The sequence below is a fragment of the Montipora capricornis genome, chromosome 2 (genome assembly GCF_036669925.1).
Source record: "Montipora capricornis isolate CH-2021 chromosome 2, ASM3666992v2, whole genome shotgun sequence".
NCBI lineage: Eukaryota > Metazoa > Cnidaria > Anthozoa > Scleractinia > Acroporidae > Montipora > Montipora capricornis.
The window spans coordinates 15,493,854-15,506,353 of NC_090884.1; the positions used below are offsets into that span (position 1 = coordinate 15,493,854).

Consider the following 12,500-nt stretch of genomic DNA (forward strand, 5'->3'; position numbering starts at 1 on the left):
GTTCACGTGGTTTTGAGTTCTTGCTTTTCTCTCAACCTTCTTCGTCTCTTCATGCTGCCTTCTGCTGTTCTCAAAAACTGATTTTTTTTTTCACGAACAGTCCTTCTGCAAGGATCATTTCTTTCTGTAACTGCCATCTCTCAACTGACCGGGTCGACTTCGCCGGGTACTCTTCAAGATAGCCTTGAGCTGGTCCTTGTAGCGTCTTTTTGGGGCACTCGTGGTCTTTTGCTACATATAAGTTCAGAGAAGAGGAGTTCTTTGGAAAGGCTGGAGTCTGGTATTCGGGCAAGATGTCCAGCCTATCTTGTTCTATGTCGGGTAATGACGGTTTCTAAGCTTTCCATATCTGCTCGAATGAGGACTTCGTTGTTAGTAACTCGGTGTTGCAACTTGATTTGCAACATCTCAGGAAGTTTGGATAGATGGAATCGTTCAAGTTTTCGGAGGTCTCTTCGGTAGAGGACTTATGTTTCGCAAGCATACAGTAAGGTAGAGGTGACTATACCGCGGTAGACCATGAGTTTGGTTTTTAGGTTCGGCGAAGGATTACTGAACTCTTTCAGATTAGAAGAATTTTCCGTACGAAGCATGGGCGGCCTTGATCAGATTGTTTATGTCTTTTTCAGCGGTTGAATTTGAGGTTAATACACTGCCAAGGTATGAGAATTGCTTAACATTCTACAGATCTGATTCATTAATGGTAACTTTGGGTCTCAACTTTGGTTGATGGCCAGGAGGACGAGGTTGGAACAGGACCTTGGTCTTTAGTACGTTGATGGTGAGGCGTAGCGTGTTTTGGCATTGGAGAAGTTGTTCGCTGAGGTCTGGAGGTCTTCAAGTTCATGGGTCATGGTGCAGTTGTCATGGGCATATTGGGGCTCTGCGACTCGTACGTTGTTTGTACGGGTTCTGGACCTGAGGCGGGCGATATTGAAGACACCGCTGTCTATTCGGTATCGGAAATCGATTCCGGGGTTGTCATTTGGAATCCCTCGAAGCATGGCCGCGAGAAAGATAGAAAAAAGTGAAGGGCGAGCACGCATACTTGTTTTAGGTCCCCTGTCATTGGAGCGGGTTCCGATAGGCCGGTTTGATATTGGCCTCCTCATTCCGTGATGAAGAGTTCGTATGATTGCCGTGAATTTCCTTGGGCAGCCATGGCGTTCAAGGACCTGCCACATCGCTGGCCTGGGGACGCTATCGAAGGCTTTATCAAAGTCGTAGAATATCATTTCCAGGGAAATGGGAATGATTTGTAAGTGGTTTGAGCGTATTAGTCAACATATTTGCGGTTACTTTCAAGTACTCCATTTTCGTTCAATGCTACGTATGCACAATGGCTTAAACGTCGCAGATGCGCCGTATAAAAGATGAATCAGCCATTCCACAACCAGGCCACGTATGAGCTTTGGTTAACTTCGCATACGCACTTTGCAAGCTTGAGTGCGATTTGTGACTGAACGCAAAAAACAACAACAAAAACAAACAAACAAACAAAGCCCAAATTAAACCTCGGGCGTTTCCCCTGAAAAGCCCGAGTAATTAACAATTGATCCCCAACCCACCCCATCCCTAAACTGTCTTTTTAAATCAACAATGGTAATAACATTTTATTAAGCAGGGGAGAGGGGTAGTGTTACAGTGGTATAATAAGGTTTGTTGATTTGTATGAGTCACAGCCATGATCGCTAGTTCCATTACTGCCAAAATGTTCCAAGATCTTTGACGATGCGTGTTTTTTTTTTTCAGACTTTACTGGGATCTGATGATTCTGCTTTTGCTGATTGTGAACCTGTTCGTGTTACCGGTAGCCATTGCTTTCTTCACTAATGATATGAGTCCAGCGTGGATTGTTGCTAACGTTATATCTGATGGAATATTCCTTCTAGATATAGTGTTGAACTTCAAAACAGGTGTCCTTATTCATGGAACACCTAACAAATTTATTCTAGACCCCAAGGAAATTGCGATACGGTAAGTCATTACGTTTCGCTTTGAAGAAATAAAAGACAACTCTTCTCCGGGCTCGCTGATTTAGGAAGAAGCAAAGGCTAAAAAAAAGGGGGGGGGGGGGGTGAGGACACGGCATAGCCTGAGGACTCGGCAGAGGCGGTTTAATCCCTTGATCTACCGGATCCTCATTTGTTTCTCAAGCTCGCATTTTCGCTCGTTCCGACTAATTGCAGTTGAGAACGCGAAGGGAAAACGTCCCGTCACGTTTTGTTTTGGATACATAGTCAAGAAAAATCACGAAAAGGATAAGTTTGTCTTATAATCAGTGCGCGATTTTCTACTCGAGACTCGTAGTCATTTTGACGAATTACGCGTTCATTAATTTTTATGAATTTTGGTTTTACCAAAGAAATCGATAGAGGTAAAGTAACCGCTATAAGAAAGATTTGTGAGTTAAAGTTTCGAGCATATCGTTAGGGCGAATGTTATGTTTTATTATACGGCAAACAATTCTCAGGCTAAACGGAGCACTCTGATTGACTGGTTTTCAGTAGGGATTTTACAGCACTGGTTGCTTCATAATACAAATGTACTGAATTGGGCACTTGTAGTGATTGTGTTGACAGCTTACCTTTTCACCTTTATAAACGATGACTGTATTCTATTTTACAGGTATGCGAAGGGATGGTTTATAATTGACCTCATATCTTCCTTTCCGTTTGATTACATCGTGTCGACGGCAAGCAGCAGTCAATCCGGTCGCTTGCTTAGCGCTTCAAGAGCCCTTCGTATTCTGCGCATGGCAAAGCTGCTTAGTTTACTTCGTCTTCTTAGAATATCACGTCTTGTGCGCAAAATTCAACAGTACGAGGAGGTGGGTGGAAGGGTGCGTTCAATGGTTTATCTCTTTTAGCTAAAGCGCTTGCATACCTCTTTAAATTAGAATGCGGGTTTCACCACTAATGGTTTCCCATTAAGACTAACATTAGTTTCGCTAGTTTCTTCGGTTTTGCATCATTACAGTATCTATGGCAAAAACAATTTGTACTGGCCGTAAGCGGCGCGAACTGTTATCGGTTAATTTGACTGTCTCAGTCAGTGCGATTGGTCTATGCGATTGTTTTCGGGTGTATTTTAAAATTGTAGAAACAGACGAATCGTTTAGACGAATCATCTGTCTATTATCGTTTCCAGACGAGTCTCCTAAACCTGACGAACAGGCGTGGACACTAGTGAGACCGTCAGAAACTTCAATAGGCGCAGCAAACTTCAAGTTAACCGTTAGCATCATGTATCGAGGTACTAATATTTGAGAAATTGGTCTTCTGTCCGTACCCATGCAAAAAGACATACGGATAATCCGTCCATACAAATTCTCCTAGGTATTCGTTTGTCAAAACGCAAATAATAGGCAGTGTGGCCCAGTGGTTAGGGCGCTTGTCTTGAGATCCGGAGATCCCGAGTTCAAGACCCGCTCTGACCACTCGTTGAATTTGATCCTGGTAGTCCCCTGGTTGAACTTCTCAGCTGCACTTGTAAATATCCAACTGGTTTGCCTCCGGCCATCTTGGATTCTTAACAGTTGTTGTTGTTCTGTTCCGTCATTTCGTTGTGTTTCATTGGCCCTCAAAAGCCCCTATGGGGAGTGGTCAATTAAGTATGTATTGTATTGTGTATTGTATAGTACCGTCCACACGAACGATAGGTCTCTGCCCATATTTCCACGCAGACGAATTAGCAGACGAAGAACCCTAACTAGTGATCTATTCTCAAGTTCTTCAATCAAACGGACGACGTTTGCCCAAGGAATGAGGGGATTCAATTAATAGGTTGCAGGAGTAGAATATTCGCTAACTTCTTATTTTACTTCAATTTGTTTTCCTTTTTCCGTGCAGGTTCTAAACATGACTCGTTCAGTAATCCGGTTTGTAAACTTGATCAGCCTGATGTTGTTAGTTGCTCACTGGAATGGCTGCATGCAGTATCTCGTTCCAGTTCTCGACGACTTCCCAGATGATTCGTGGGTTACGATTCACGACTTGCGGGTTTGATGATGATATTTAATACTTGGCATTATGTTTTTTAGACCTAGTTATTTGATACTTAAGTTGTTATCAGAGCCCATAAATCTCGTCTAGGAAACTTACGTTGCATAAAATCCAAATGTGGCACAGATAGCTGTATTAAAAGAGGTTGTATACAGTCAGGTTTTAATTGAGCTTAATTAATAGATGTTATTGATTTCGGTTCCGTCTTTTGAGTTTAATTCATTGCCACGGTATATAGACTTAAAGGATGTATACACGGATAGAGCTTAATTAACTGAATTATGGGGACTAGTGACAGTCAATTGGTAAGGATCGAGTAGGAAAATTAACCAATATCGAAGTACACCTACCCGTCCCTGGGATCTCTCTTCTTCTCTTCCCTCGGTTTGCCGAGGAAAGGGAACAATAGAGAGCCTGGGAACGAGATTCAAATATTTTGTTTTTGCTTCTATCAGATTATGTATTTGTAAATTTATGGTGCTTTCTGGAATGAGGAGAACAGATTATAAGTCAGGGAGTACAGAAAAAAAAAAACAGGAGAGAGAACACAAAAGTTTATTAATAGGAATCGAAAATCTCCCTTTTTAAGGAACGTTTAAAATTGCTGAGACTTAGACACTTTAGAGATTCGTCAATATTATTCCAAAGAATACCTCCCTTACAGCAAATATTAAATTTACCGTAATTTGTTCTCGCTAAAGGCATGCAAAACGTCGATCTGGAAGCAAGCCTAGTTTTATACTTGTTCCTTGAGGATACAAGGGTGAAGAAATTAAGGAAGGCCAAGGGTAGCAGATTAGAATGAAAATTTTTGAGAAAATTTTTGAGAACCTAAGGGATTCCTTACTTAAACGAATGTTTCAGACAACTTTACAATCCAAATAAGCTACAGCTTTTCCAAGGCCTCCATAACTCACATTGTGCGACCCCTCGGGTTCTCTTTAACTCCATTCATAAGTCTTCAAACCTTTGCTCCCGAATATACTTGAAGACATCTTCTTTTTTATGTTTGGAAGAGTGCAGCGATAAAAACCATGACTTCTCTTCAGGCCATCAGTATTTCGGCAGTAACGATAACGATAACGATTACGATGACGATAACGACAACACTATTGATAACGATAATGATAATGGTGAAATGATTGTGCACGTGCGTGATGTGTTGGCCACACAGGGTTGGTGTTAGAGTGTGCACCTTTCTGTTTGTTTTTTTTGTTTTTTTGTAATCCAGAGTGTACATATTCCCGCTTGCCTAACCTGTTCAACTGTTTTGTGTAGTATAAACCATGGACAGAGCAGTATTTCTGGGCGCTTTTCAAGGCCTTGTCGCACATGCTATGCATTGGTTATGGACGACATCCACCACAGAATATGCCAGAGACTTGCGTCACCATAACTAGCATGATGACTGGAGCAACATTCTACGCGCTATTTATTGCCTATTCCATCAATGTGATCCAAAGCATGGATTCTCCTGGTCGCAGTTACAGAGAAAAGGTAACATCAATTTCGACTAAAATTCTCTTTCTTTGCAATTTGGTTGTTGTTTTTGTTTATCATTTTAGTTGCTTCATCTGAATTGTCAAACACAAGGATAACAGCTATGAATATTATTGAAATCTTTCTTGTAGAATTTTTGGACAGTTACACAATTTGTGCAATTACAATCATTAGTATTGTAACTTGGTGTCACTATACAGATTTTAAGAGACTGTACACAGAATTGGAGAGTGTTTTCATAGCATTTGATATTTCTAACAAATTTAAATGAACGAGCTCATCAGCTTTTCTGATTACTTTTATCGTGTTAAGAAAAACTTTCAGTTCAGGCGGAAGCCCATGGCTAGGAACGAACAATGCCAATACTAAGCATGTCACGGCATATTTACAGACCGATCAATTTTAGACTACCTTCTCTGAAAAAAACAAGGGCAGTTCCGGTTCGGTGACGCTAGTATCTTGTGATTGGTCATCGGGCTCCTGCGGGAGTTTCAATCCAAAAATAAATGGGTCTTGACAGGAATCTAGAGCTGTTGTTCGCTTCTAGTTGTGGACTCCGAGTTCAGTGCAGTTGAGTCTTGTTGACATCAGGTCAGTTCAGAGTAAGAGCCTGTTTGCAAGAAGGGAGAGTAATAATATAAAAAAAAAAACAATCTACTAGGGCTACCCTAGCAAAGAGTAAAGTAATCACAGATTTCTTTTTATTCATTGTGTTTACAAGGCGGATGTGGTAACCCTATTAGAGCTTAGGTAATCCCATCTGCCATGAGAACGCTCTCGGCTTTCCAGCGCAACTTTATGCTCGTTTCCAGCCTCTCAGCGTACTCAGTAACGGTGCACAGTTACCAAACGCATGGACGATGAAAATGGTCATTCTACGTTCTGGGTATATTATAAAAAAATTAAGTTAAGTTTTTTAATGCAAATTAGAAAACTTAACTATCTTCTCATTCACCGTGACTCGTCCTTCGATCATTTGTGTTCCTTAACTTATATTAGAGAGCTTACGAAACGACGACGCCGACGGCAACGACGACGCTACAAAACAATAGGTTTAGTGAACAAAAACGATGGCTCTGCACGCGCTGCACGTGCGTTTTACACATTCGTACATTTCTTTGCCGTCATCTCCTAAATGACGTCGTGAAATGACCAAATTCAAGGTTCTGTGGCGGACGTTTGCACATGACGATGAATTTTCAGTTCTCTCTCTACGCTTCCAACTCACTCATACCAGTTTAATTCCTCGACAGTTACTACACATTTTTAACGCGGAACTACATGATATAGTTTCGCAGTGATATGAATAACGCGAACTCGTATTTTTGAATGAAGTCCTCGTAGCCGTCGTCGTCCTCGTTTCGTAAGCTCCCTATAGTTCAATCAGGAGGTCGACCGTATAAGTAGAGCATTATTGTAAACTGAAACACGATGTCGGCTCTAAAACACCGACTTCCTTTACCCTTTTTTAAAAATAACAATTACAGTTTATTAGTTGAGGTCTGAGAGTCAAAGATGGCCCAGATGATTTAAGAGAAACACTACCTATCATGGTAACTCAACCAGCCGCCTCACTACTTCTTTATCGTTATTGAAAGTGATTTAAAAACAGTTACTCCAATGATCATAAATATTCTTGCTCTTTGGCCATTTCAACTTAATCAAAAACCTGAAACAAACAGCGGCTACAAACATGCATTTTACTTTCGACTTGACGTTTCGTATGCTACAACATACATCTTCAGAAGTGACGGGCTCAAGGGAGATTTCGTTTGTTTGTTTGTTTGTTTTTTTCGTCTACAGCTTCAACAAATTGAGGAGTACATGTCGCACAGACGGCTACCTGTTCCTCTTCGGGACAAAATTACAAAATATTACGAGCATCGCTTTCAGGGAAAACTGTTTGACGAGGAGAGATTATTACACGAAGTATCGCGACCACTACGAAAGGTAGGTAAATTAACTGATACACCAAGGTAACAGAGTATCTTTCGATTGGCATGAGTAACATAAACCGAATCAATAGAATTGTGTCGGTAAATTACAACAAGCAAAGATTATCTATCATACAGCAAAGAAAATTCATTCAGCCGGGGAAGTGTGAAAAGCCGGTCTGTGTGTGTGACTGCTACGATTGGTTTTGGTATTTCCTCCAACTGCTTAACTACGGCAAAGGAATGATTCCTAACAATGCGAAACGAAAGATACCAGTCTCTACTTTCTCAAATCCCACAATGCACCTTGTTTAGCCCTCCATCCCGCCCAAAAGAAATAAAATAAAATAAAATTTTCCATTTCTCTTGGGACATCTTTATGTTCCAAGAGAAAATCGAAAAAAATATTTACGCAAAATATTGGTGGGTAAACAAGATGTGTTATGGGATTTGAGAAAGTAAAGAATTCCATCTTTGGACGGCAATCAGCTACGGAGCTCCTTGTATACAGTTTTTCTTTCGTTTTCATAAGCTTAACTCCATTCGTTTCTTTAGGTCAGTGATTATATTGTGCATTAGTCCCAATTTTTTCTCCAAGAAGGTACTTTTACTGGTTTTAGTCCGGCATCGGTTTTGTCACCGGTAATGTGCTCTGTTTAAAACTTGTTTACTATCTTGAGTAAAGTGCGCCTTTGCCAAAATCAGTTAAACATAGTTAAGCCCGGTTTACACGACAAACATTTTGGGCACGGCACCCCTCCGATTTGGCACCCGTGCCTATATTTTCGGTCCACCCATTGCCTGTTCACACGACAAAGTTTTCTTTATTTGGGGTACCACAATTGTTTTTTCGGGCACCGTTAGAATTACAAATGGCACCTCTAAAATTGTTGAGCATATCGATGCATTTGTCAGCGGTTTAACTACTTTCAAGATGGCAGACATGAGAACACGGGGCAACCGTGCTTTTTTCTTTTGCTTTTTCATGAGAAAGCGAAGAAATATATATTTTCAGGAATATTTAGTCGAGGGAAGAAACCACTCATACACTGCTTTTTATAACAACGTTGAGAGGCGCAGAATGTTTGTCCAGGCCGTGCTAGCTGCGGTAAACCAGCCAAGAATAGATAAGAAGTATTTGGGTGCGTTTGCGATCTGATGCCTGGTTTGACATGGTCAGTGAAGTACAGGGGCCTCCTCCGACCACCTCACATTGCTGTTGGAACTCGACGCCATCTTGGATTTGATCCATAACTCTCAGCGAGAAGAGAAAACAATATCATTCCTAGGGACTCTGGGTTTGGTCATTAAGATGTTGCCATCTTCGACCAGGAAATATGGGCACGGCACCCCTGAAAAACAGGCACCGGACCACCTGTTCACATGGTCCCGGCACCCCTAAATTTTTGGGCACCCGTGCCCATAAAATTTCCATTTACACGATAAAAACTGAGGGAACCGTACCTAAAATTTTAGGCACGGGTGCTAAATTGTAGGGGTGCCGTGCCCAAAATGTTTATCGTGTAAACCGGGCTTTATTTAGAGGGCCGGTCGGCTTCCCCTTCTAGTGTCCAATTCTAGTGTAGAAAAGGTGTTTCTATGTTATTTCTCATTTAACTGAGATAAGCTAGATAGATTTAAGTAGCCGTGAGATCCTGTATGGTGTGGAAACCGCGAGGTGAACTAGTTCAGAAAGGCCTGGCTAAACTGCAGCATGTTGTATGAAATTCATCTGGTTTGAATTCTTAGGTCATGAGGCGGGGAAGAAAAAAGTAACCCCAATTTTCAATGCCACATCGTGTGTACTGCTCTGCAAACTGTCTGCGCTACAAAATAGAAATGAGGAAATGAAAGCGCGCTATTGGCTATTCCAGGCTCCTTTTTCCTCTCTTCTTTTCAGCCAATTGCATGTCCACCGTTTACGGTCAACAAAATTATTATAGCTTTCTTCTTCTAGTAACATCATTGACAGCAGTCGTACAATAGCTAGCTTCTTTTCCAAGCTGTAGCGTCCGCCCTCAGTGATTTCTATAATGGTTATCCCTCAATCTGCTTCGTGAGCACCAGTTTGCTTAATGTCCCTGCAACATGCGCCCTATGGGTACCTAAGAAGGGGCTTATCCCCGCTTCATGCCCATGAAACTTGTTCCCTAGTGAGACCCTCCCAGGGGGTGTCCCTGTTCCCTTGTTCCACACATTACTTTCAAACTTGTTCCCACCTTTTTGATCCCTAACATTGTTTTTTTTTTCTCACTTGTTCCCTAAAATATTTTGACATTGATCCCCTGCTCCCCAGTTTGAATTAGCTTAAGTGCCCTTGTTCCCCAAAACCCCTTGGAGGGCCTCCTTAGTGTGTGCAAAAATCAATGGATAGTGACATATCTCTTTGTCTTTAACAGTCAATTATCAATCACAACTGCCGGGAACTGGTCCGCAAGGTGCCATTTTTCTCCGATGCCGACCCAGAGTTCGTCTCCGCCATAATAACCAAACTGGAATTTGAAGTATATTTGGAGGAAGACATTATAATTCGAGAGGGAGAAATGGGCACAGAGATGTACTTCCTCAAAACGGGTGTCGTCAGCGTGACCTGTGAAGGACAAGCCAGTGAAGATTTGACAGACGGATCATATTTTGGAGGTAGACTTCACGTAGAGCGAATGTTTAAGATTAGGTTGCTATCTGCAAATGTCGAGTAAAAGAGAGCCTTAACGAATACGAGTCCTTGCAATCACGATGAAGTTTGCATTTTTATCGCATCAGCCGTTACAAGGAATTCTTTTCGCTTTTTGTCTGGTCGGTTGGCAGCTTGGTTTGGATCGAGAGAAAGCAGAAATTGTTACCAGTTTTAAGAATATCGTTTATTGATTATGGTCTTGGGTAAATAAACTAGAGTTACGTTATCTAAACTATTTTTCTAACTGACCAATACTAATCAGGCGGCGAACATACACATCTGAAAAAAAAGGGTCATCCTGGGACTAGATTTCGAAGTGAAACGGGACGGAAATACAAAATCGGACAAATTTCTATTTGTACACTGGCGATAAGGAGAGACGACAAAGAACTTTGTCCTCTAAAACCGACACGTTACCCGGCTGAAATGGGTAATAAATATACGACGGCCCCAGGCGAGTTCAAACTGGAGTCCAAGAAGGCCATAATTGCGACTGAACGCAAGTCAACGTGAGACTTACCGAAAGTCCTATCGCCGTATCGTGCTTTGGTGTGCTCAAGTACGCATTCGAGGGGGGATAAAACTAGACTTGAGATCGTACTTCGGCATCTCTGAAGATACCTCCTTTGTAAGGTTACAAACTAAGGCACTGCTACTAAAATAAACCCCGTTCACACGAAGTAGAATTCTGGCATACTTTAAAGAGATCTTGCGTCCCTAGTATGAACCAGCCTAGTATTGAAATTCGAAGCCCTAAGTCTCTTTACGCATAACAAATCCATTTTTAAGTGCTTTCGAGTTTCGGAGGTAATTTTGCGATTGGTTTTTAATTGGTTGTAAAATGTGCCATGTTCGCAGCCGGTGAGAACAAAACTAACTGTGCGTTATTTTCATGCGATTTCCTCGCTCAGTGCTAATGACATGTATTTAATGTGAGCTATGGTTGGTTTATTGTCTGCGTCTGTTTGTTAAAATTATTCATTTTAGATTCTGTTTCGTCGCCAAAAAAAACTTGAGACCAGACTCATCATTTTTTTCCAACCTGATTAATTAACCACGAATTTTTTTAAATGAATCTTCTTGTAGAAATTTGCTTACTGACAAATGCTCGTCGCACGGCAACCATCGTGGCAAAGAGTGTGTGTGACATCTACATTCTACACGCGGAGGATTTTAGAGAAGTAGTGGACGAGTATCCTGAGATGCGGCAACTCATGGAGTCAGTGGCGACCAAGAGATTAAGTAGGATGGGAAAACCAGTGGATCTCATGACTTATCAGTCAAGAGACATTTTGGCTGGGAAGCAGCAGCAGAGCTCGCTAAACAGTGTCATATGCAGTAGCTGTTCCTACTTTGCGAATGCGCAGGAAAATATGGTTACCCCAGAGATTATAATTACTAGGGCCGATTCACTTAATAATGACATTACCAACGACAATATGGTCACGTAGAATGACTTCGAATTACCCCAAAATCCAGTTCGTCCATTCCATTAATGACGTAGAGAAGAAAATGTGTGAAATACTATCTCGCTTAAAAATGGGGATTTTATAACCCCAATAAGCTATAAGATAGTTGTTTTTGTTAGGTTTGCAATTGATTTCCAACGAGAACGTGTTTCCATCCAATGCAGAAAATTTCCCCACAAATCGATCCTGGTACTCTGACAAAAAATAAGCTTTAAGTTGTGTTTTTATAATTGTCGTTAAAATTGTGCGCGGGGAAGAGTGTTTCTGTCAATAAAATAATAATATTAGCATCTGTTGGAGTAGGATGTCATTTTCTTGATATCTGAAATGAGGAGAGCTCGATTCTTCATAGAGAAAATCGTACAGTTTTATTGATCACAAATTTCTGAGACTGCGCAGAAAGGTCTCACTGTCTCTCCTCACTCCTCACTCCCCCTCCTACAATGTTGTTAAAAGGAAACAGTTACGCAGGAAGCTTAGGACGTACGGCACGCAAAATTTTAACATTGTTTGGGGGGAGGAGAGGGAAGTGCCACAGATATATCTTCAGGGCGCAAAATATCCCAAGAATTTTAGCCTCCATGGTAAAGGAAAGGAAAGGAACTTTATTTAAGTGTCTAGTCGTTCTAGCGCTGGAGCGCTAATTGGGGACACTGTAAACTGAAATGAACAATGAAAGTAAAACAAGTCAAATGTCGGTTTTTGAGGAGAGTGGAAACCGGTGTACCCGGAGAAAAACTCTCGGTGCAGAGTAGAGAACCAACAAACTCAACCCACGCCGAGTCTGGGAATTGAACCCGGGCCACATTGGTGAGAGGCGAGTGCTCTCACCACTGCGCCACCCCTGAATGTAATCGCCAGAGTCAGGTGGGACACTTTTATTAACTAGCCATGTTCTAACGAGTGCTTAGGATCA

General features: G+C 41.6%; 1 protein-coding gene across 2 annotated transcripts in view; it reads left to right on the forward strand.

The window, feature by feature from the left end:
- Positions 1-11,876, forward strand: part of LOC138037814 (potassium/sodium hyperpolarization-activated cyclic nucleotide-gated channel 2-like) — a 24,861-nt gene extending 12,985 nt beyond the window's left edge. The window contains exons 2-8 of one of the 2 annotated variants that reach the window (XM_068883707.1): positions 1,753-1,977; positions 2,629-2,842; positions 3,852-4,001; positions 5,283-5,501; positions 7,308-7,454; positions 9,838-10,078; positions 11,202-11,876. In XM_068883707.1, coding sequence (XP_068739808.1) covers positions 1,753-1,977; positions 2,629-2,842; positions 3,852-4,001; positions 5,283-5,501; positions 7,308-7,454; positions 9,838-10,078; positions 11,202-11,566 — 1,561 coding nt within the window. In that variant the 3' untranslated portion in view covers positions 11,567-11,876. The remainder of the gene's footprint in view (positions 1-1,752; positions 1,978-2,628; positions 2,843-3,851; positions 4,002-5,282; positions 5,502-7,307; positions 7,455-9,837; positions 10,079-11,201) is intronic. The other variant, XM_068883708.1, reaches the window with a different exon arrangement.
- The last annotated feature ends 624 nt before the right edge of the window (positions 11,877-12,500 follow it).